We start from the raw sequence: 26,947 nt of genomic DNA, 5'->3' as shown, positions 1-26,947 counted from the left end.
ACCCTGTCTGACTCACACCCCGCCCCCACACACCCTCTCAATCTCAAGGTTGCTCTCAAAGTTTCCTTGCAGCACAAAGGAGCACAACACAGGTATAGTGGTAAATAACATTTGAATATTGAAATTGGAATTTAACTTGATGTTAAAAATGCATGTGTGCCAATATGGATGCATACATAGTTTTACATAAGTTTTGCATAGTTTGTTGATTTGTAGAAACATGCAACTCCATTTACCTCGCAGAAAATGGAGTTGCTGGTTACCACTGTGAGGCTGTGGCATTTTAGCAGGTTAGTTTGGTTCCTGCTTAACATTTTGAAACACCACAGTAAGACACACAAGCTAGGAAAATGAAGTCGTGGTAAAACCAGCAACTCTTACGCTCTCTCTCATGAGAGCAAGACCAAGTTACTTGTCATGAACTGCTGAGTGAAGCAAAAGGTGAAATGAGTTTATTTGTGAGGTAAAGACCATTAAAAAGGGTAAGAATGGGTTGTCCACAATGTCTTGTTAGAAAGAAATCCCTTCAAACTGAGGTTAAATGACCCATGAGCAAGCATTCTGGCAGTGACACAAACAACAACACTAACCTGTTTTTTAATGCCAAGAAAAAAGGTGGTTATATTCAAGATGGAGAGTTTGATTCCCCCTCAAGCAACCAGAAGTACAGGTATAACCGTCAGAAGATGTGTCACGTACAGAAAAAAAAAACAATGCTGAGGAATATCGTACAGGAATAGAGATTTAAAAGTGATGTTTTCCCGATTTGACTAATACAGTTCTGTGAATCATTCGTGTGACAGCTCTGACCATTAACACCGGGAAAAGATCTTTTTGAAGCCAGCTGACAAGAATTAACACGCAGATCTAGTCATCAATATCCAGCAGCTCTACTGCTAAGTAATAAATCACCTGCTTTTTTTCCCTGTCATCAGCATTTTAAATTGTATAATTAAACTACATTACTATGCTGTAGTGTGCAATTCCAGCTTCTGATTTTCATAAGTACTTTTTACAGACAAGAAGATAACAATCCATTATTTCAGTATTTTTGGAAAAATATGTTTGGAAAAATGTTTTGTCCAAAGGACAAAAAAAATCCAAGAAACGTAATCAGTGATGATTGTAAATATCTTTAAATCTCTGTAGTGGAAGTTGCTTAGTGGAAGATTTTCCATGTCCAGAAATCATGACCACACCTGCTAAAAAGACCAAACAGAGCTTATGGTTTAATAGTAAGTGCTCAGTTGGCTCACTCCAAATCCAAATCAGTTCATTAATAATAACTCGTTTACACAGCAAATAAACAGTCTAATCTATATGAAAAAAAAAAAAAAGAGTAATTTGTTTGCTGACATACACACACACCCTGTGGTTGAGTAGTACCCAACTGCTGGCCAAGAGAACATGTTTTGTCAACCAAGCACGGCCAAAGACTATTTAGAAAGACCGCAATGCTGCAGTCTCCTCACAGCAAACAGCGGCTGACTGCATGACTGGCAGCTGGTCAGACTTTCTGGCTGACAGAATGAATTACTAATGACTAACTGGTGGATAAAAATGACTACCTAGCTACTGAATGAAAGCTGGCGAGTCCAACTCTCCACATGGAAACACTTTCTGTGAGTATTACGGAAATCTTACTGATGTACTGAAGTATGCATGCAGGAATTTCGTCTAAGTTACAGTACATATAAATACAATAACTGAAAAATGCCTTGACAGTCACCACACAAAGATCGCTGTGTGACTATTTAAAGAAGGTTCAGTATAGTGCACGCTCATGGACACTTTATTAGGTATACCTGTGTCAAAATGCCTTGTTGGTGTCAGAGGTCAGAGGCCCGTCTGCTTTGGGCAGTGCTCATTGCATACAATGGTACTACTACTACTACTACTACTACTACATTTGCTTAACAAGTTCACCTATTGAATCCTTGAAAACGAAGACACAAATCCTTTGGGGGTGACATAAGGTGAACACCACAGCTTTGCCTCAACATTGTTGCTCATGTACCCATGATCTGATGGCTGCTTCCAGCAAGATGAAACACGATGTCACAAAGGTCAAATAATGTCAAACGGGTTTCTTGAACATGATTATTAAAATGGCTTCCACAGTCACCAGATTTCAGTCCAATGGAGTATCTTTAGGATGTGGTGGAACGGGAGATTCACATCTTAGATGTGTAGCCAAAAAATCTGCAGTAAATGTGGGATGTTAATATTATGAAAAAAACTAGGGCAGTTATAAAGACAAAAGGGTGTCCAAACCTGTACTAGCGAGGTGTACCTAATAAAGTGGCCTCTGATTACATGTTTGAAGAAAAGTCATCATGTAATGTTACTGTCTTGACACATTTTAATACACCGTTAATAATTTGTTATTCATTTCATTTATGTCATGACATTTTCACAGTCTGGAAGATTCAAAGATTCATGTATATTCTGAAAATAGGATAGTAATTAAAAACAAAGGTGTACGCAAATAAAATGACCTAATGTTCTGATGAAGGCTGCAAGGCTGAAATATTAACATGTCCGTTGACATGGCCAAAATAAATTGGTGAAACTGATTTTCATTAGGTTTTGTAAAGATGCTATCCATTTTCTTTTTAGGTATTCAACATTGTACCTATATGATTTGGGTTTAGCACCACAGATTGTATATAAAATTTACAATACAGTGGAACCCTGACTTACGAAAATCTTCGACTTCCGAAAGACCCTCGGGAACGAATTAATTTCGTAAGTCGAAGCACCCATTGCGCCTTTTGAGTGAACAATAGGCTAAAGGCTAATTGCTAACTGCAACAACAATACGTCATTCAAGTGGAACAGTGAAGCGCATGTACGAAAGCCAAGGGGGTTGTCACATGATTCGTAAGGCATTGTGGGCATTGTAGGCATTCTGGGCTCAGCTAATCAGAGCCAGCGGCTTTCATTACGCGGGCATTTTGCAGTAACGCGGGCAGAAATATTGCCGTTAAGTGCCTTCGTAACTTGAATTTTTCGTTAAATGGGGTATTCGTAAGACGGGGTTCCACTATATGTAGAAAAATATTGCTTAAAACATTTTATTGGATCTTACTGTGAACTTTTGATTTAGCAAATTATTTCTTTAAACTATCATTCTAACAGCTTTTAACTTCTGCTCAGTCATATGGGTATATGAAGCCCCTGTACATAATAGAAATAAAGTAGGCAGTATTTTAGATAATGACCCTGAATGCTAGAGTTTCAATATCTTTTTTCTACAAAACCACTGACCTTTGATAAAAGCTATGGTTTTCATATGTTAACCGTTAACCTGCAGCAGCACAAGAACTGTGATTAGAAAAAATGCGAAATAATATATCTTAATCATAAGTGTCTTGATAGAAATTAATCATCTTTACCACACACTGAGCTTCTGAAAACACTGTGCTAGAGACACATTTGAGTCAGAAACAAAAACACTCCATCCACATTATGTTTTGTGGACTGAGCTTTTATTTGTTTAATGTACAGAAAATACAAACTTAATTTTAGCCCATACATGTAAAACTGACTTGACTTTTGAATTAATGCAACCGTAGCATTACATAAACTGGTCGGCAACACTACAAAAGTTTTAGGACATTTTGATTACCACTTTAAATATAAAACAAGCACAAACTTGCAATCACATTAAACATTATCTCTGTTTAAAATCTGCAATAAGGTGGTTGAGTTTATTAACATCACTGTATTGTGATTACTGCAATGAAAATATCAGTCCTAAATGATATCCCATTATCCATAGTTTATAACTTCTTTGACAAATCAAATTAAATGTGATTGTATATTTAAAAATAGACTGAGAAATATCCATTTAGAATAAGTTACTGTAACCCTATCTCAAGGAGTTTAGTGCCGTGGTTTTGCAAACGAAACCCGTCCCTACCGAGTTTACATTTTTGCTAAACGTATCACTCATACTCATACTTCAGTGACCTGAAGTGGCTACTTTTACTTATGGTGGCAGTGTTGCTGGTCTGCAGCATTCAGATGTGTATTAACACAATGAAAAGACATGGTCTTAGAGAAGCAATTGTTGCTGTCCATCAGTGGGGTTATAACAGATCACACAATTTGAAGTTTGTTACCCTATAGTGAAAAAGTCCCACAAAGCTGGTTTTGTTCATCTGGATGCAGCATTTTCAGTGAGAGGAACGCTATATCACACTTCTAAGTGACTTCCTCAGTCTCAGCTGACAGCAGGTTTCCCCAAAGTTATACACGGTACAGTTGCACATCAACTGAAACTAGTGCCGTTACCTAACAATGAGCCATGAGCTCAGTTTCATGATCATAAATATGCAGATTCTCATGATCACTGTTCAATGACCATGAGAATTCTCTGTTAAGCAATGGTGCTAGTTTTAAATGTTGTGCAACGATGCTATTTATGAGGCTGGGGAAAGCTGCAGTCAGCTGACACTAAGTCACTTGAATGAGTGATGAAACATTTCTCTTACTGATAACACCGTTTATAGAGAAACCAAATTGACTTTCTAGGATTTTCTGACCTTGGTTATTTAGCAAAAATCTAGCTATAAAGTGACAAAGATGAAAGAGAACTTTGCAAAAAAAAAAAAAAACCCACCCAAAAACAAGACAGAGCTACATTTCAGACTTTAGAGGCCTCAGTTAACATGTTAAATCCTGTAATTCATGACAGTCAAATCATGAAAAGGAATGAACAAGTGTGGCTTATTTGGCAGCATTGCCAGGGGAATGCCCCACAGGACCTGCGCACCTTGCAGTGTAAACCATTGAGTAAACCATGGACTCTTCTGTATACCAAAGGATTCTTGGGTCAACTGCGGGGCTGTCTACAACTAAAACTTGCCAAAAATCATGCAACAGAAAAATAATCCAAAGCATACCAATAAATATACATAACAACCAAAAAAACGAAGAAATAATATGTTGTAATAGCCTGAACTCCAGACCTCAGCTGGGTTGCTTGAGCAATTTTGACTCAAATTATCAGAATTATAATATTTCTGACTGTCTATCAGTACATATGCATATTTTTATATCAATGTATAAATACAAAGCTGACACTTGTGAGACTTTAGAGGTGTGAGCATCACGGCAGATGCCTTTGTGTCAAAGTATCTGAGGATAAAACACAGAAAAGCATGAAGGAGATTTTCCTGGTCTGGCTTTTTATAGCAGATAACTGTGTTAAAAATATTCTGCAGTAGATCAAAAATGGAAGAAAACATGAATCGACATATGAACATTAACTGATGCTGCTGAAGTGAAGCAGGGCAAAGTTATAAAGCTAAGCATTTTGCAATTTGGGATAATTTGTAAAGGTTTACATATCTTCGATACTGAACAGCATAAAGCCTTTCTTATGGGAGGTCATTAAAAAAACAAAACAAAAACAGCAGCATAATGGTGGAAGTGTGATTTTATTATGGTGGAAGCAAAACAGCAAAAGTAAGAGGGAATTAATGACAATGTTTATCAAATGTGAAGTGTAGTTTTAGCTGGTTCACTGAATTTGGGTCAGAGAGTGACAAAACCTCCAGCATCAGAATCTGTGAGACGTTGGCTTTCAGCCCCAATGGCGTGTCTGTGTACGTAAACGATCCGTGTTTTGTGTTTACGTCTTTTACCTGCTCTCATTTGCTGTTTTAGCTGTTTGGTGGTTGTTGAAATAGTTTTGTGAGCTTTAACCTGAGATTCTGGCGTTTCTGGGAAAATACATTTAGATTTAAAAATCGATTCAGGATTCAATACATCGATATCATTTTATTCAAGCTAAAAAAAAATTTATCGTAAAATCTATTTTAATTAAAATGCTGATGCAGGACCTCAAGAGAGCAGTGCATATAACCCGATCATATTGTCCACAATAATAAAAGTATTCATTTTCACGTGATGTAAAAGTGTTAACAATTTAAGTAAAGTTATCAGTGATATAATGATTCTGTGTATCTACTTTTGCTTTTGCACAAACAACAAGACAAAACCAGACATGTTTGAGAATGAAAGCGATGTGTCAGCCTGTGATGATTGTTAATTAGAAGTGAGCTTCTTGAACCTCTGACAAAGCACAATACTCTGAAAGATATGCAAAGAAAGTGTTGCCACTACAGGTGTAAACAACAAATTTGTTTCAACAGATGGCAAAGACTCAACATCAAGTACAACCAGATTATGTGGGAGGAGTATGGTATCATATTTATGTTAATAATTCCATAGAAGAGACGCTAGAAGCTGGTGATGTGCAGCCCAAATGTAAGCAAATGACTCAACAGACCATTACTGGAGAGCTCATAAATTATCACTTCATATGACAGTAAGAACAAACTGTAGCTGGAAATTAATCACGAAATTACACGGTAGAAAAGCAGCTGATTAAAGAGCTCAATTCAAGTTACAACATTCCAGTTTCAATTTTATTATGTGGCAAATTACTCATTCACACCTGAATGCATGGCAGGTTTGCTAAAAGAAAAAACAGTGCAACTCTTGCATCATGTACTGCTAATACATTTGAAGGGCAGCAGGACAAGTACGTGAGTCAGTGTGCAAGAGTTATTGTTGTTGTTTTGTGTTTTTAATTATATGAAAATCCTACACAGGCTGGTAAAACTAAAGTGTTATTTTATACTTTTACACTTGAAGTTGCAGTGTCTATTGCACCATAATGCTGCTGCTGCTGGTGGTGGCACCTTGTGGTAAAAAATTCACACTTTGAATTGCGTCATCATTGACAGTAAAACTGGAAAGGATGGGTGGAAATTGCCATTCATTTTACAATGTTCACTGTCCACCCCCCGACATAGAGGTCGGCTATTTAGGATGTGTAATACACTTGAAACATAGCGAGAAACCTACTAAACATTATGTAGATAAGATAAACTATGGCAACCATGAGTAAAAAAACAAGTGTATATGTTATTTCAGAGAAAGTAAAACACATTATTGACTAGCATCTTCCTCGTTATGTGGGAGGGGTGAAGATGGATGTTAACTTTCACCCTCTGAGTGCGTTTACCCATGCTGTGAAGCGTAGCCCTGACATTCTCCCAGTCTTAATGTCACACGATTTATATCATTATATTATCAACAACCCCTTACATTTTATTGAACAAGATGTAAAGGCCCACAAAAACGTGAATGCTTATCAGTATTTTGTGTGAAGATGGGCAACAAACCCCAGCCACTGGACTCTGCCTGGAATGTAGTTACTGGGTCAAGTGGACCCCGGTCACTGCTTGGGTATTTACCTGATTTTTATTCCATTTTGATATTGATACATCTGTGCATTATCCTTTAAAACTGTCAACATAGCTCATTTGTGATTAACAACAATAATACTTGTTACAACAGTAACTTGTTAAAGATAGCCATAATTTTCTGTCAGTAAGTGCTGCTGTTAGTTTACCCGTGTTATCCGTGAATAGTTCACCCCTATTCACGATTAACACAGGAACTTTTTATTTTTGACGTGGCTCTATCATGAGCAGACTTGCACTTAACAAATAAACTATCTAATGATGTGACGTAATCAAAATGCTGATCAAAGGGAAAGTAGTTAAAACTTTTAAGACACTAGAATCTAATGCTAGCTGACATGATGTTACCTTGTAGAGTTATGTTGTTGATTAGCCATCAACAGTCAGCTGTCCAAAGATGGGAGGGTCGCATGACTTATCTGCTGACGATAACTTATTGTGATAATATCAAAATTTAATTAAATATGTTCATATAGGATTTCTTATGTTAGAACCCAAACTTCAGTTCATGAGTGAGACTGAAACAGAAAAGTGATTAAAAAACCCTCTTTCTTGATGCAGAATATAGGGAGATTGTGAGGCAGAAAAAAAGAAGTAGTCATAATTTCTATGTAAATTTTCTGAGTGACAGGATATGATCGCTACCACTTATCACATCCAATATGGTGCCCGTGACATCACGTCCAAAACGTCCATATTGTCAGAAATACTATTATCAATTTCGTTTAAATATAGTGCTGTAATTTTTAGGCTATATTACTATATAATATATAATGAGGCTTACATCAAGTTATTACTGCTAAAAGTGGTTTTACAAGTAACTGAATCATGGTATGTGCCTATTTTCTTTCACAAAGTGCTTGTGCATTTTGTCTTGATTTTTTTAATTAAATAAATAATGACAAGATGCAATATTTTGTTCATGTGTTTTTCATCTGAGCTATGTCTTTTTAACACCTTGTGAAGACTAGACAAAAACGGTCTGAAAGAATTAGGCAAACAAAAACATGGTCTCAATGCAAAATGAATGATATATATCTATACAGGGGGTGCAAATAGCAGCATTGTGTGCTGAAAATTTACTCTGAAAATGTAATAAACATTTATAATAATACAGTATTTTGTTAGCTCCTCTTATTCATAAATGCATATTTAAGACTCTTTAAGGATGTGGAAAAACCTTGTACATGACAAAATTTTAACATCACCGATCCTACCAGCACAAGCAGTGCATTCATGTTTCCATTTGCTTAAGGTGTACAAGGCAATAGAAATTTTTATCAAAACATTCACATGCATCGCAGTCTTTTACAGTAAAGCTGTACGGATAGAATTAGAAAGCAGAAGATCTCAGCTGACCACATTTTAATCAACAATAGAAAGAGTCATCAAGCAGGCTTTCAAGCCATTCTGAATTCCCCTGTCTGGTGCACATCTCAGACGCCCCCGCACATGAACCATAACCCACTATATCTGCTGTATCAAAACAGCCACTGAAACCTACACTTCCCCTCGAGCCTCCGAACCAAGCCGAACCGTATGGGGAAGCCTGCCAATAGTGAGTGGGCTGTACCAAATATGTTACTGAAATGGGTGAACGTGGGAGGAGGAAAGAGGGTGCGCTGAGAGATCGCTGTGTGGATTTGTCACTCAAATAAGAGGAGGGTTGGTCAGGGTGGGGCTGTGGGGGCTATGATGAGGTAGGGGTTTTCCTACGATTATTCATGGACAATAATCAATGCAAGGGTTTTTCATGATTGTGCTCGCCTCCGATAAAAACCTGCAACTTCGCTTACAAGAACTGTCTGTCAAACACATGTCATGTGTGGGCAGCGTCACCCTTCAGGCTGTGATTTCTGTGGCAAATCTAAGCTAAATTCCTAACAAAAGCTTGCTCAGTAACACACCTGGTAGCAAAAAAAAAAAAAAAAAAAAAAAAACCTAAATAGATGAGACAGCTTCAGCACACGTCAGTGTTGACCGCTGCTTACAGGAAAATGTTGCTTTGGGTTTGTTTCCCGCAGTGTGGAGGGAACGAAAGCCTAACGGCAAATCAGGCTTTTCGGCCACCACAGAGAATGATTTGGGAATCCCCTCTTTGTATGTCTTAATTCAAGCCACCTCCATTTGTTTGCTACAACTGGTTTCTGGATCCTAGCAGGGTCAGCACCAATCCTCTCTCAGACATAACAGAGGAGGAGTTTGTTTGAAAAACCCTTGTTATTTGATGTTTGAAAGATCACACAGATGTAGAGCACCCCAGATTTTCTTTTTGTTCGAGTGCCGGCATAAAAAGAGAAAGGTTCTCTGAACTCTTCAAGAATAGTACCAGCAAACCCCCTCCCCCCAAACATCACCACCCCACCCAGTCGCTGAACACAAGTCCCGGTCTCACTAATCCAAACATGCCGCCATAATCCCTGGCTATCACCCAACTCATCTAGCAGCCAAGGAAGACGTGGAAACCAAACAAACGACAAGAGACAAAAGGCCACTTTCACCTTGATCAAGAAGGCAGGCTGGCGGACCCCTCTGGGAGGGAGGAGAGCAAAGAAAAGCAGATTTAACGTCAAAGACATGAAAGACATCGAAAGCAGACAGGGAAGATGAAGACTACACCTGAGATAGAGATAGATGATCAAAGAGGAAAAATGAGCCTTAGATCAGGAAAACTATACAGACAGAAAAACAAAAAGCAAAGCAGAACAAGGAAGAAGATTTATCTGCCACTACTTCCATTCTTCAAACAGTCAAAAAAGCAAACCTTAAAATATGGCAATGACTACAATGCATATAAAATGAACTTCTAACAACTTTCTTAAACTGTGACGGAAACTATGACAGCTGTTACGGTGCAGTACAGAGATGCCGCGTCTTGGCTGGATTTCACTGAAACCAAAGACATTGTACTTGCCGAGTTTCAAGCCTCTAAAGGCTGTGAAACTATGACAACACAAAAGACACGCACTGTACAAGGACAGATTATGATTTCTGAATTACTTTTTCACTTAAAGCTTTAGTTATTAATACTAGGTCAGGAGAATTTCTTGGTAATCCAGAGACTCTGTTAGACAACAAATGACAAGTGCACACCATCCACTTTTGTCATTCTCTGTTACAATTCATAATCTGCCACAGAAACGCAGTGCGCTACCCTACAGCTACACTACAAAACTATCCAATCTTAAAACTCTAAGAACTCATACAACTCATGATTCTGGCCGCTGACTTTAGGGGTTGTTGCAGCAGATCATCTGTACCCATAGCAGCCTGTCCCTAGCATGCTCCACCAACTAACATGTTCTCCTTCACTGGTTCTCTGCATCAACAAATCTTCTCTGTGGCATTTTTCTATTCCTAATGCCTGGCAGCTCCATATTCAGCATCCTTTACTTTATACATTCTTCCATCCTCTATACAAGTTCAAACGGTCTCAGCCCTGCCTCTCTTACTTTGTCTCCAAACTGCTCCACTTATGCTGTTCCTCTGATATAGTGATTTCAATTCCTGTCCATGCTGGGTGCTCCAAACAATATATTTTACCATATTGCTGCTAAGGCCCCAACACCATATTTTTGGCTCTGGAACGTAAAGTTAATGGCTATGCTCTGTAGCAGGTAGGGCGCTACCTCTCTATCTCCAATATTTACTTACTTTTAAGTCTGCTTTTGGGCTTAACCAACTCTTAAAGTAAATATCTTGTGCTTTGAGTTTTCCCATTTACTGATAAGTGGGTAATGTACAATGGATGTTAAAGGCTTTGTTCAACTGGGCTTTGAGGCTATAGAGGGGTGAGGGTAAACCAAAACAGTGAAGAAGCCGGCATCACACCCTAAACCCTTCGCACCATTTTTGTCGACATATACTAAAAAGCACTACTCTATTGTTTTATTTGAATTATTTTTGAGTGTACTAGCTGCAAAAGATGTGTTTTGTGTGCTGTGTTATTTGTTGTATAGAATTGGAAAAAAATCTAACATCTTGGGTTACTTTGATGCAAGCAAATCTTGCAGTGGCTTGGTGCCGAAATAAAACTAATTACATACTTTAGGAGATTTAAAATATGATAATAATCAAGCTTTTTAGTGCTATTGTGTATTTAATGTAAAAAATGTTACATTTTCTGTAAATTCTGTGAATCTCAGGCAACTCAACTTGAGTGAAGTGTTTGCAGCTGGGCGTCGTCTACCTGGAGTCGAGTGTTTTGACCGATGCATGAAACTAGGGCTGTTCGATATAACGATGTATATCGGATGACAATATAAAAATGTCGTTTTTCATCGTTTCATTTAAAACTATCTTTTGTTTCGTGGTGTCGCAAAATAAACTGTTTACGGCAATATTTTTTCATGGTTTTGATGGTCACTGCAGTGGCTATATTAATTTGTTAAAGTTCTCTCTTTCTCTTATATTTAATATAACCACACTACAGGCGGACAAGCGCCTGTTTTTATGCGTTGTCGTTAGCAACAACGACGGTAAAACCATCGCATGTCCGCTTGTTTATTTTCCACATAAACCTTTCACAATAAAGCTCAAGATCCTGTTGAGACTTTTCAAAATAAACTGAATCACGTGAAAGAGTATGCAGAGTATTTACTGATGAGAAGAAAAAAAAGAGCCGTCAGGTGCTAAAAAATAAACCTTAGACTCAAACGTTAGAACAGGCTTTTCCCCGCAGCATGCCGTGTAATAAATACTCACAAAGAAAACGGCGGCCGTTACAACTTATGTCTAAAAATGTAGTTTCATGCATCGGTTAAAACACTCGACTCCAGCTACATGACGCCGAACTGGAAACACTTCACACAAGTCGAGCTGCCCGAGATTCACTGAATTTACAGAAAATGTTAAATTTTTGTGATTTATATCGTTATTGGGACGATAGATGTCTTATATCAGGATATGAGATTTTGGTCATATCGCACAGCCCTACATGAAACTGCATTTTTAGACGTAAGTTGTAACAGCCACCATTTTCTTTGTGAGTATTTATTACACGGCATGCTGCTGGAAAGAGCCTGTTCTATCATTTGAGTCTAAGGTTTATTTTGAGCACCTGACGGCTCTTTTCTGTCCATGTCCCACTTTTCAGAACCAAACCATGTCCATGTCAGAGGTAGCCCGTCGTTTAGAAATAAGGTCCTTGATTTGTTTTGACTGGTCCTTCTGTTTGTCATCATTTCAGTTTATTTTGAAAAACCTCAACAGGATCTTCAGCTTTATTGTGAAAGGTTTATGTAGAAAATAAGTGGACGGCAAACGCTGGGTTTACCGTCATTGTTGCTAACAACAAAGTAAAAACAGTCGCTTGTCGTCCGTAGTTTAGTTATTTTAAATATAAGAGAAAGAGAGAACTTAACAAAAAGTAATAGGTGCATGTGAACATATTGGCCAGATTTTTACTTTTATAGTCATGTTTTTATTTTGGGGGACCTACACGTCCCTAGCTGGCTAGTTTTCTTCAATGGCTGCTCTATATCCTTGCGGAAAGCCCTAAATGTAAACAATCAGGGCGAGACAGAAAGAGAGTGAATGTTAAATAGACAGTTAGGCAGACAGAGGGAGAAGGGGGGCTGTTAATGGTTTTGTCTCTTTCATGCAGGTGAGTTTCCTGTGGGTCCTCTGTCCTAACACACTATTGTGTCCTTATCTACTTCCTCTCTCCTCCTGCGCAGACACTGCCTGTTTAGACTGCTGCTGCTCTCTTTCTCCTCCTCTCCTCTTATCTCTTCTTTCATTATTTCCATGCCTCCATCACAGCTGCAAGTAAACTGTGTATGCCACAGGTGAACAAAGCCTTTATACCACACTAGGTGTCATTTTATGTATATGCAACTGGCATTGCTCTTTCAGTTCACTTTATTTAAAAAAAAATAAAAATAATAATAATAATAATAATAATTAAAAAAAAGGATAAACATGTTGTTTGTAACTTTTTCCCCAAGTGGTCACTTTACAGAACATAGCCATTATCTTTAGGTTCCAGAGCTCAAAATATCATATTGTGGCCTTAGCAGACATCTCAGATTACTGCCCCAAAACCTGGACATAAAGTAAGTAAATCTCAGCATATTGATCCATTTCTCTCCTTATTCTTAAAACTGTAACACAGGCAACACAGGCATTCAAACTCATTTTACATCGTGGCCCAAATATAGCCCACTTTGATCTCAAGTGGACTAGACCAGTGAAAATGACCCTTTCTGTCAGTGTTAAGAGGTTCAACGACACACTGAATCCCTGGTATATTCTAATATAAAAAAGAAGTCTAATTTCAACAATACATTTCAGTTTTTTCTAGAGATGAAGAAATTCTGCTGTGGGAAATGAAAGACGTCTTTCAGCATGACTCTTAAATGTGTACAAGAAGAGAAACGTTTCCGTTAGCTCATTGCACACTTTCCTGTGAAAAGTTATTGTTAAATGGCAGAATATGTTCTTTTTAAAAAACATAAAATAAAAATAAATTATTTTACTGAAAACCCACTGTAAAAATCATACATTTTTAGAGTTGATAGTGAGAAACAGGTGTTGTCATTTGTACCAAACATCCCCCCCCCCCTTCTTTTATTAAGATTACAGCTCACCTCAAGACTTTATGTCACATGACTTTGCCTCTTAGGCTACGTTCACACTGCATGTGAAAGCGCATCAAATCCGACTTTTTGACCCTATTCGACCCGTATCCGATCATGGTATGACAGTTTGAACAGCCCAAATCCGATACTTTGAAATCCGAGCGGGGTCACTGAATCCGATACATATCTGACGTTTTAGAAAGCGACTGCTGTTTGAATGGTCATGTCGCAATAAATCCGTCTTTTACGTCACTGACACAAGACAGACGCCAATTATCAGTGCCGGAGAAGACAAACGAGAAAGCATGGCAGCGGAAACCGGAGACGGAGCGAGGCATATGGGGAGACAATTCTATTCAAGCTAAACGACTCTGTGTCCATATATACCTCTGGTAGCAGCCCATGCTCCAAACAAGCCCATTGTTAAAACACGGGCTCTCTTTTTTCTCAGTGTTCTTCTTTCTCTAATTAATTTGTCAAAATTCTGTCGGTTTTGACTGTGCAAAAATTGTTAGACGGCTGCAACAACACCTACTAGCTCTGTAGCCGCCACTTTTACTTCCGTAAGCAGAGCGCGTTGTGTGTCTTCTTTTGCGCATGCAGGCTGCTTTGAGGGCCGTGAACCGTTCACACTAGAGCGTGTTTGCTGTCACATTTTATTTTGTAGTGTGAAGAACCACACACACAAAAAAATCAGATTTGATCAAAAAATTGGAATTGAGCATTAAGACCTGCAGTGTGAATATAGCCTTAATGACTCACAACTCTTTATCTACCCATCCCCATATCTATTCACATTTTCTGGCAACTACCACCGTTTTTCTTCACCGAGACCATCTCATGGTTATATTGCCTTATTATCTCTGAGAATGAATCTCAGACATGTCTCATGTAGCAGCATAAAAAAAATGAAGAAGAAGAAGAAAAGAAGGGATCCATTCTTTTCTCCTCTCACTTCTGGAATATGGCATGACCCACATTTGATAAGAAAACCAAAGATAACACATTCTGTTACTTCTTGTGTTAACTGGTGGCGATGTCAGCATTACAGTCTTGTATGTTTATGTTAGTGATGTTATGCTTGTATTATTCCTGATGGCATTGCCATTATCTGTTATTAAGGAGATGCAAATGTGACTCCGCTGCTGACTACAAAAAAAAAAAAAAAAAGTTAAGACACAACATTTCACCCACTCCCTCACTTCGAACTTGCCTGTGTGTACCACTTACCATCATTTGTTATAGCAGCTGGGTACATTTCCTTTAGCAGGTCACCAAGGGTGTATGCATTGCCTTCAGGTGAAACTGGTCGAAACAGCTTCTGGATGAATGGCCTATCGCTCATTGCCTGTAAGTAATGAGAGTAGAGGAAAGTATAGAATCATAACTATAGTATATCAAACATGAAATTTGAGTTTAACATCAAAGTTTTCGGTAATAGTTCTCCGGGCTTCTTGAGGGACATTCATTGCTCTTCTTTGGATGTTGGCTGCCTTCTGTTCTGTTCAGTAATGCCTCTGGAGAGGCCAATCCATGACTGAGTGTTCAATTGTTTTTTGTTCTACCCTGGTACACTTTTACTGCACTGGTGTTGTGTTTGGACAACAGTGAGTGTAGGCACTCACTGCTGAACTGATGAAAATTTCATATTCTCCCATTCATAATACCTGCTGCCACTGATTTTCAATCTAGTTCTTGTATACTTTGGCATACTTCAGCCTTTTCACCTCCATAAAAATAGCTTATTGAAGGCTACCGTTCCAATGAGACCATTTCTGACGAGGCTTTAGTGAACACTAGATGAATTAACCAGAGGCTCAGACGTTAGGTCATTGCTAGTTCATAACTTCAAGTCAGACATTAAATATGGATATTCATTCCAACTTCCATGCTAAGGAAAACTAATAAAATTTCAATATTTTACTCATCAGACATGTGATATTAATTTGAAAAATTCCTGGGAAATGCAGACAAAATATCCTGTAAGTGGGCCATTTTAACATGAGAAAACACCAGAGGAAATTTTAAGGCGAGAAAGAGTTCACAAGGTTAAGATGGAGGAAGGAGTCCAAAACACTAAGCACGCAAATGCTGTGAATAAACGGTGTTCTGAGCTCAGCTGAGAATGTGTTGCTTTGATGAGCTTGACTGCTTAGAATGTGATTTAGCAATCTACTGCATTTCAACATATGTTACAAGTGATGCTGACATGTTTTACCAATTTGAACAAGCCTGGAAATCATTAAAGAGTGCTTTAGTATGTACTTGGCAGAAAAATCAGCTTCTACCAAAACTAAAAGCTCATCTGGCTCATCCTCAGGTTCTCAGAAGCAGAGAATAGTTCAGTGAACCATAGAATTAAATGTGACATCTTTTATTGTTTCATGATAGGAATACTCTTCTCCAAGAGATGGTTTGAGGTTATGGAGAAGGTGGTTTTCTCAGTAAACTGGGTTCTTTCTCGCTGTTCCACAAAAGTGCTGCTGCATAGTGAATAACAAATAAACTGAACAAATATTTGATCAAAAACCAAATAATGAAAAGCAGAAAACTGAAGAAAACTCGCTAATTATTATTTATCTTCGCCGTTCCTTGTTTCCCGTTTACCCACATTTTGTACATTCCTTCTACGATAAGAGCTTTACTGTCTCAGTGAGACAGTTCTGGGTAACAGTGACCGCTAAAAGCCCAACATGTAAACTAAGCAACTATTTATAGGGCAGTGAACAAATGTGACGTATGTAGCAAATATCCCCGAGAGTGTTCATCACAGGTCTTCAGATGCTGCAGATTGCTCAACCAGCCACCACATTCCCTGAGTGAGATGTGTGGGAAATTACCAGGAGGCAGCACAAAAAAAACGCAGTAGACTGTGTCAGAAGCCGATAATGGACTTTGATTCAAGAGAGTCTTTCCTGGCATATTGGCATGCCCTTTGTCACAAATGAATGTCACTACTTTCAAAAATAGTGAGCCAATGAAAACAAAACTTTCTCTTCAGTGATGAAAAATGCACGATTGGTTTTAAAATGGTAGATGGGCTGGCTCTTATGTAGACTCACACCACACCGCTTTATACAACATGCCTCACCCACCCATACGAGCATTTTTTCTACACCTAAATACTATCTAGTATTCATACATGAATAATTGGATCAGAGAGCAACTTAGGGTTCAGTATCTTGTCCAAGAATACATGGGCTTACAGACTGGAGCAGCCTGGGATCAAACCTGCTCAGGATGACCTGCTCATTCCTCTGAGCTACAGCCACCCCAATATGTGATGTTAACAGCAAATAAAATAAACACAAATAAGAATACATTTACAAATAGCATCATTTTACCTGTTAGGATAAAAACTTTAAACTGTAGAAATCACCTAACTTAAAACCACACTTCAAAATATAAAAACGTTTTTTCTCTCCTCTACACCAGTCTAGGTAGAAACCCACTCTTTGTGGTTTCTTCCTGTTGAAAGATTTTTTCGACTCCACTACTGCCAAGCACTAAAAGGGAAATGTTGGTTTCCACCCAACTATATAAAGTGCCAAAAAAAGTATTTTCACTTTTTAAATCATTATTAGTGAATAATAATAATAATAAATATCTAGGGCAAAATATCTGTGTGCATCTATGTTCTTCGTAAGGGTTTTTCTCCCTATTGCTTCAGAATCAAGTTAAAAATTCATTAGTTCTTGTTACAGTGACCCATGTCCTCTGGACTCAATCCAGATGTCAGCAACTCTTTGTGACTTTTGTGTGCCATTTGATTGATGAAGCGAAACATTACACCATGAAATTTTATTTTAAATGGTTGTATGTTTGACGGAAAATTAACCAATTACTGAAATCAAGAGAAGCAAACTTGTGCACCACACCCGTTTGCAACAAAGCATGAATGCTGTATTTGCTACATGTTGTCCTAATCTGTAAATCATCAAAAGGAAAAGCACTCCCATGTATGCTCGCTTTTGTATCAAGTATTATAATAAAGCGAATAATTGACTAGGACAATGAAAAAAAAAATCATCTGCAAAGATTATATCTCCTTTTCACTTAAATTTTGAAATTAATTAGATTATTGCCTATCCCCAATTATCCAATTATTAAATAATGAAAACAGCTGTAGTCATAAAGTCAGTTTTAAAATGTGTGTACATCACAAAATAGCATCTTTTTAATTGTATGCATTGTATTGCATAAAACTATGCAATCATTTTATTACAATTAAATTCCACTGGGAAATTTTGGGCCTTTCTCTACCTGCTGAGCATTGTAAGACAATGGAAGAAATGTGTCCTCACAAAGAAAAACCTAGTACAGGCAGATACCCAACCTGAGGTGTCAAACGGAGAGTCTGACACACTATAGGGCTAATCATGGAGCCGTAAAAAGGAAACCAGCAAGGACAGGGATCGAATAACCGAGTGGTAACTACGCACCACAGAGCCAGGCGTGAACCAGCAAGAAGAAGCTTGCAGTAGAGGTGCGAAGCCTATGCTCAAGTTACACAGAAAAACTGAGTCACTGACAGGAAGCATGGCCTTTCGTGCGGGATCATCTCCAAGGGCCAGAGCAGAGAGAGTGTGCTAAGTGACAGCTACTTCATTGCATTTTTAAATTGGCATCATGAATTATTGAGCCAGTTGGCATACAAAGAAGGTGCTATTGATCCCATGGGAGAGAAGCGTGATACTGTTTGGATGAAGACACTTTTCTTTTTAGCTGGCATGACACCTTAGCTGCTACAGCAGCCCATGACAACAAAAAGAGGGCGAGGTGTCACTGGGATTCAGGTGAAAAGAGATGAACCGCTCTCGCTGAGTGAAAAGAACAGTGGAACTCAAGACGTCGGCTAATTGATGGAGGAGATTCAATCCACCTAATTGAAGGCAAAACAATGGATGACGCCTAAAGCACTGTCAATCCATATGTGTTTCTACAGACTGAGTGGGGTGAGGCAAAGGATTACCACTGAACTCTGAGACCATCCATTGGTATATTAAAGTTCCAACTTCATTTTCCTCAGAGCTTGACATGGACACCTACGGAGGAAAAACTATCACACGACACTGACACGTTTGACAGAAGTGGGCTTTTGATACACTGTTTTACTTTGGTCTCTGTGGCATCACCAACATTTAAGCACTGAAAAACAACAACTACAAACAGCAGTTTGCATTTATTTAATAATCTAGAAGATAACATAATACATCAACTATGGTTACTTCTGAAAAAAAAAATCAAACATATCAGTTAATATAAATTTTGCTAGTACCTTAGTCTGTGCATGAGGCTAGAGTAACAAGGGCTATAAATTACCTTTTTTTTTTTAAACCAACGTTATTGCTTTTGTGCTCACAGTAGAGCTGGGCGATATGAGATTTCTTCATATCACGATATGTTTTTTTCATTTCAGGCGATAACGATATCTATCACGATATAAGCCAAATAACTATATTTGTAAGATTTAAATGTGCCGTTGCTCACAAGTAAAATGTGAAATAATCAGCAGCTTATTTTTATTTAAATATTTATTTCCCATAATAAGTTCAACAGGGTAGATGTACTTAAGGAACATGAGACTTTTTCAGATAAATAAAGGCAAATATTGCAAACTACACAAAAGGCAGCCGCTAAAGCGTTTAAGTTTCAAAATAGAACAAACGAAACAGACTAAATTGTCAATTCCACTTAGAAACAAAATATTAATTCTAAAAATAAATCTTAGTTTGTTTTAAAGAAGAACAGACACAACTGACTAACTTTTGTCAATATCAAATAAACTGAGAACTAAAAGGAAATTCTCAATCTCTCCTTGTTGTATAGCTTAGCTTTTCAAACAGTTTTAACAGTTACTTTAGTCTGACAAAAGCCGAATGACGAATTAGCGCTTCCAGTCAGAGACTGAGGCTACGTCCACACGTACACGGGTATTTTTGAAAACGGAGATTTTCCGTTTTCGTTTTAAAAAATAATCCCGTCCACACATAAAGGCAGAAATGAAGGAAAACGCTGCTATGAACATGCCAAAGCAGCAGGTGGCGCTAGATTCCTAACCGTGCAGAAATATTGGCCAATCAGAAGTCTAGAAGCCTCGGTGGGAAAAAGTAAACAAAGCTGGGGCATAGAAGCAGAACCGAGTCATATGTGTGGAGGGACAGTAACTGTGTGTATATGTAAGCATTTAAACACTGCAGAGAGTAGAATTAACAGTATTGTAGAAATTCATTTCACCGAAACAATAACGTGGCGCACAGTGTGACGCATGCACCAGTTTATTGTATTTCCAGACTTGTTTTCGGCACAATTTACAGTGCACGCTACTCTGTTTTTTGTCAGACTTGAAATAGCCGAAATACCTTCACACTACGGAACTTCTATGGCTCTTCCGTTCGACAATCTCTCCGGCGTTGGAACCATCATCTGTTTTCTCTTCGGTCACGCTCGGTTGATTTTTCTAGTCGGCACACTCATTTCCTCCATTACCCGCTGGCTGCTTCCCAAACAAACACACGTGCGGCTTGGCACTTGTGCTGTACGTTACAAGTCACGCGACGTGACGCTGCGGCTGTGATTGGTTCGGCTCTGCGCTACTTAATTTGGATTGGCTGGTCTTTTTTTTTTTTTTTTAAGAGGTCTATCGCGATAGCTTAATTTCTCTATCGAGTAAAAGTTATATCGCGATACATATCGTTATCGTTCTATCGCCCAGCTCTAGCTCACAGCTATAAAAAGTCATGTTGAAAAATAGGTAGTTATGGCAACTAGTAGTCTTGCTAGCAGGTCATTCTACCATAGCTAGCTAGTGCTGCCTTTTCCATGACTTAAATGGGAACTGGAATCCAAAGTTATCCCAGACAGAGAATACCCTAACACCAAGCGATATATACAAAATAACTAGGGGTGGGGGTTTAACGTGCTATTTTCGATTAATTAGTTTGAAAAAAAGTAAAGCATCTAAATGCACTTTGCATTACAAAGGAAAACTTTTGTCAATGCATGATTTCATGGTATACCGATTATGCTAGCAGTTTGAGTACCAACAAAAAGTGTCAGCAGACCAAACTTGATGAAATGGCTGGCTTCAGGACCAGAAACCAGAGGAAATTAATAAGTCAACATCGGACAAAGTTGCAAATTCTCTCGCAAAATGGATTGGTCTGGACTGGAGACCACTGTCAGTGGTAGAACATAGGGGGTTAGAAAATGCGCTACAGATTCAGATGAGGAAGCCCTGTGTAACCATCAGCAAGACAGACTACAGTGGTGGTCCAGACGAGCAGGGACCCACCCACAGCTTTCTGTCCTGGCCTGCAACTATTTGATTAGTCCTGCCACTTCTGTCCCATGTGAGAGACTTGCAGGTCACATAGTAACAAAAATGCGAACTTGAGCTCTGAAAATGTGAACAGGCTAGTTTGTCTAAGGCTACGTTCACACTGCAGGCGAAAGCGCATCAAATCCGATTTTTTTTGACCCTATGCAACCCATATCAGATCATGGTATGACAGTGTGAACGACACAAATCCAATATTTTCAAATCCGATCTGGGTCACTTTTGTATGTGGTACTGAATCCGATACATATCCGATGTCTTAGAATAGTCATGTCGCATTAAATCTGTCTTTTACGTCACCGACACAAGACAGACGCCAATTATCAGCTCCGGAGAAGCACCCAATAAGACATCGCGAACGCTTCCTGGCCATCCAGCGTAGATGTCAGTGAAACTGTTGGGAAGACAACGTTGGAAAAACGTGAACATTTTATTTATACTGTATAATCTGCAGATTCTGACAGGATTCTGCAACTATCCTTTGAAGCACCGCTCCTCTAAAACAGCAATAAGGATAATTATTAGGTTATCTACATTATTATGTAAAAAACAAAATAACTTGGGAAACGTAAAGTCCAAAGTCTTTATATTAACCCTTTAAGACCTACCATAGAACCAAGTCCGCCACAGCTTATATTATATTTTTACATGCTGTAGAGCCATTTTTGGGAGCTTTTCAAGTTGCTATACATCAATACAACCATTACAGCCTAAATTTTAATAATATGCATGCATAAAGTGCATAGTAATTACATAAATTGCAAAAAAGTGCAATAAACTACAAAAAAATTTAAAATCGTTTTTGTTTTTTTAACATATATTTCTAGTTAGAGAAATTTAAGAGGCTTGTCCCTCAAAACTGTAAATACAAAAAAGTTGCACAAAATAGTTTCCCACCACAGGAAATTTATTTTGAGTGTCTTCATAGTTTTATTTTTGAAATACACCAATTTCTATACACTGCAGGAAAAACGAAAATAAATATTATAGTGCAAATTTGCAAAAAAGCAGCATGTGCATCAAAATAAACTATTTCCAGCAGTGCAATATGAGTCCTAAGCATCCCACAAACGACACAGAAAGTCATGAAGTCAAACATAACTTTTAAAAACACCAGTATAAGCTCATGAGGCCTTGATGGTAAAAAAAAACTACATTTCCGCGAAAATGACGTCACTTCCGGTTTCGGGCAGGTCATGGCGGACATGCGAGAGTTCACGCTGATGGACGTAGGAAGTGTTATGAACAGCTGATCGGATCGGCAAAGCGTGTTTCTGGAGTATTATGTTTTTGTTGCTGCAAGTGCTTTTTATGCAGTTTTTGCAAAGCTGTATGTGGAAGGAAACTGTGACCTAGGACAAGCTGATGGCATAAGATGTAAGTACAACTCCTCCGGTTTCATATGCAAAAAAAATTATTGCGCTAGCTCACATGGTTGCAGTGCTACCGGGATTTAAAAATAGTTACGCAAAACGGAGCGTGCCCGCTCTGACCAGTTTTAAAGGGTTAAGGGCCATCAGTCAAACAATATTGTTTGCTCTGGGTCTAAACAGAGCGCGTTGTGTGTGACGTCTTCTTTTGCGCATGTTTGCTGTCGCATTTAATTTGTAGTGTGAACGAGCAGACAAAAAAAAAAAATCGTATTTGATCAAAAAATCGGAATTGAACATTAAGACCTGCAGTGAACGTAGCCAAAGTAACTGGCTGAAAGAGATGGACAGTAAATTGTGAGTCCAACAGATTTGTTATTTTTTGCACCAAAATGTTTAATGTTCACACTGTTTTAGCCTAATGTACAAAATAATGTTAGCTAAGGTTATTCAGAGTTTAAAGGTGAAGCTGTATAAATAAACTTATAAGTTTCTGCCTTATTTTTTTAAGAAGAAAAACTGAACTTTATGTTAAACTTTTTATTATTATTATTATTTAAAGACAATACCATTTTGAAAATGTACTTAAAGTTCTTAAAATAACACTTTATTTTGAAGTCTGCACAATTTTGGCCAGGGATTTTTTTTTTTTCCTCTGTTTTGCATTGAAATGCAGTTTCAATGCATTTTCCCCCATAGATTAAAAGTGCTTGAGTTTACAATATTTATGTCCATGTCTATAAGTTATGCCCAATAAAATCCTTTAAAATTTAAAAAAACAAACAAAAAAAACCCCATTTGCGCTTTGGGGCAAATTTTCTTTTGCGATTAATCAAGATTAATTAATTACAAAATATCTAATTAATTAGATTTTTTAATCGAGTCCCACCCCTAAAAGTGAAAAAACCAGGGGTATTTTACTGTCTCGTAGGGTTAGGGTTGTTTTTTTGTTTCAATCGCTGCACAATTTCTGCTCCAAAAGGCTTGGCAGTAACAGCAGATTAGAAATACTGGAAACTTATTACTGTAAATGCTGCAAAACATTCTTCCCGAGTTCAACAAGCAATTCACCTGTTGCCTGTGGCAAGATTACGCACAACTGTTTCCAGCATTCCCAAGTTTTGTAATTGTCTGTGTAGTCATCACCTCCCCCTCTTCTCACTCAGCCATTACAAGATATCTCGGAGGCAATAAACCTGTATTCTTCGAAGCAGGCACCCTCCGAACACCACAACAGAGGTTGCTGGAGGCGGACTGCCTGCTTTCACATCAGGGGCTTGTGACTCAGCACTTAGTCACGGAGCAGGAACAGAGAGGAGTACCTGTACAGCAACAATGTAAACGGTCTTCAAAAGCAGGATAGTAATTTTCACTTTCCGTGCAGCGAGACGGTCGGCCCTGTTTGCCTCTTTAAATCACTGAGTGGCGTCACTGCTGGAGCAGAAAGATTCACTTGGTTCTTTGGTTTCCAGTGTATGCACACACGCACGCACACACGCACGCACGCACACACACACACACACACACACACACACACACACACACACACACACACACACACACACACACACACACACACACACACACACACACACACGCTGAATAACACGAGAAAAGTGCTCAAGTGGAAGCAATTTGATGACAAATACAAATAAATGAAAATTGCAACACAAAAACAGAAGCTTGAAAAGGCAGATGTATAAGTTCACACAGAAAGGTAGTTGTGAAAAGTATGTCAAGACCATCAAAAAGCTATTCTGAGAATTCGTGGTTGTTCATTAACCTTACCTAAATAATTTACACTGTTACAGCCTGGAGGGAAAACAGGGTTTAAAATATAAATCTGTCAATTTGATCTGACCAGAACAGAAACAAAGCAGCATTCATAAAAACAGAAGTTTAATTCTACGAATAATAATTATTAATGATGTTTGTGGGAGACAATGCAGACACACGCACACACAGAGACAAATGTGTTGTTCGTGCCAATGAGGTGTCTTCATCTCCATAAGGACAGCAGGCCAGACGGAAATGAGCCCTCTGTTATTTGGACTGAGTGTTGTCATTAATTCTGTCTGCATCAAACCCAGCACATGTTATTTACACTAAAGACCACAATCTGGCTTTGAAGGACTCACTGAGGGAGGGTGTGTGTGTGTGTCTGTGTGTGTGTGTGTGTGTGCGCGTGTTTGTAGGTGGAGGGTAGGGGTGTCTTTTTTCAGTTGAAGGCAGCCTCGTGTTAAGTCATCCACAATGACTCCTGAGTGCCAAGCAGCTTTGTTCTTCTCAGTGTCTATATCATTTCAATTCTAGTCTATCTAGTTTTTTTTTCCAAAGCTTGTGGCTTAGCTTGATTTTATCATGCTTGGTCTTGCCATAACAAATCTAGCTAGCAAAATACTATACTCATAGCAACAAAATATGCCTTGGAGAGCTGCTACAAACTTTGTTGTTTCAAATAAATTGTAATTTTTTTTTTCTTGCTTTAATTCCTTCCTTTGTTTTGGCCTTTGTAGTGGAGCATAAAGCTTTTTAATTAAAGGATAAATCCAGTTCTAGATCTTTTCCCCCTAATTCTAGGACTCACTCTTCAAAAGTATTAATGTTCCACTCAAAAAGACAAATCTGAGGAGCGTAAACTCCAACAGGATTAATGAGTTAGTTGTGTGTGTAGAGACCAAAGCCAAACTTTAAAGTGTCGTTAAGAGGACCTCTTCTGACCTGGTTAGATTACCATGGTAACTGCATATTTAAAGATGCATAATGCTGCATATTTATTTCTATTCTTAGAGTTTCCTACTGAAATCAGCTGTACAAATCACTAGTTCTTTTCCTGATGACATTATCAAGAGCAATACAGATTCTCAGTTGTAGGGATATTTTTTATTTCCAAATCTGTTGAGCCAAACTTTGCTAGATCAATATCCATATATTCAAATAGGAATGCTGAACAAATAAGTATATTTTTATGCAAGCTCCTGATTTGCTGGCTGGTATGTTCCACACTTGTGATACTGCTTAAAAATCAAAGCAGCCATCTTTATTTGTCACAGATAACAACCATAAAAAAAAAAAAAAGACTTTCACTTCGGCTTGAATAAAAAAAATGTTATTTCTATATATCAGCCATTTCCCCTGGTGTTAGAAATAAATGGCAGCAACGAAAGAGCACTTAGTGATACAATAAACATGGGTTAGGGTTAGAATTTACAAATTTACAAGTTGCTGCCTGTGGACATTTGAAATGTACTTGGCAAACTGAGTATAATCCATTTTCTGAACAATAAAACAAATGTGCCCTTTTATGACCCTGATGAACAAATCCTGGATTAAGAAGGAAAGGTAGTAACTGTTGTTGTTATGCTGACTATGTCTAATAGGGTTCTTAGGTTTTGTTGAGCCAACCACTGCTTCTTTAACATCGGCCTAGAGACCTGTCAGCAACCATTTGCCAACCACCAGTCACAAATGGGAAAAATGTGTATTCCCTAATGAGTTAATGCTTCCTGGCAAGTCAACTTCTTAAGTCTCATTCATGCAGGCCTAGAGACTCATCAGCAACCTGTTAACTGTTGATCGCTAGGGAAAGCGTGTATTTTGGCTGCCGACAGTGGTTTCTGGATGTTGCTGGAAGTTGCTAGTATGAAATTAGTTGCAAAGAGGTATACGGTGCTGCACTGAAAACCTCCTTGTAAATGCTTTATTTGCTAATAGGTTGCTGTTGTTCTGTATGACAGACAGCAGCAACCTGGCAGCAAATACAGGCAAACTACTCAACAAGTGGTAGTGAAAGAGTGAAAAGTGGTTTAGTTTGTGCTACTCATAGAGGAAAATTGTGAGTCGTTGCAAATTAGCTGGTGTCTTTCACACTAACGACAGACAACCGCAGCAATCTGCTAGTGACCAAAGCAATCATAAGGCGGCTTTTGGTGCAGCATCATCGGTGCAGCATCATCTTTGCAGCTGAGCTCGGCAGACGACCACTCACAACCAGTCAGAAACATGCATTTTTCTCTTGATACCAGTGGTTGACAGATGACTGCTAACAGTCCTCTACAACTGTGTTGTTGAAGCATAATCCAAAGAAAGGTCTGGCTGTGTTGAACTAGCTTCATACTACTCCTCTGGGTTTGCAATGAGTTTTTAAAAACATTGAACTTAAGATGATCAGGTTTAGCCAGACATTTTCAGACACTGGATATGTAACACTTATTGCTTAATTGAACCCTTAAAGTGAAATAGACCAGTCTTACATTATTGCAAACATAATACTAGAAGTGATGGAACAAGCCATCATGTAAACTATGTGGAAGATTTAACAATACACCAAGAGGTGTTATTAACTCGGTTCTATTTTGATTATTACAGAATCCA

At 38.3% G+C, this 26,947-nt stretch overlaps 1 protein-coding gene across 4 annotated transcripts in view; it reads right to left on the bottom strand.

The window, feature by feature from the left end:
• The window catches only part of atg5 (ATG5 autophagy related 5 homolog (S. cerevisiae)), a 49,555-nt gene that overhangs the window by 7,586 nt on the left and 15,022 nt on the right, over positions 1-26,947 (bottom strand). For all 4 annotated transcript variants that reach the window (XM_014409483.4, XM_014409482.3, XM_014409481.3 and 1 more), the window contains exon 7: positions 15,095-15,212. In XM_014409483.4, the coding sequence (XP_014264969.1) occupies positions 15,095-15,212 (118 nt within the window). The remainder of the gene's footprint in view (positions 1-15,094; positions 15,213-26,947) is intronic.

The sequence above is a fragment of the Maylandia zebra genome, linkage group LG11, assembly GCF_041146795.1.
Source record: "Maylandia zebra isolate NMK-2024a linkage group LG11, Mzebra_GT3a, whole genome shotgun sequence".
NCBI classification, from domain to species: Eukaryota; Metazoa; Chordata; class Actinopteri; order Cichliformes; family Cichlidae; genus Maylandia; species Maylandia zebra.
The sequence above is the reverse complement of the archived record's forward strand: the minus strand, read 5'-3'. Positions and strand labels throughout refer to the sequence as shown.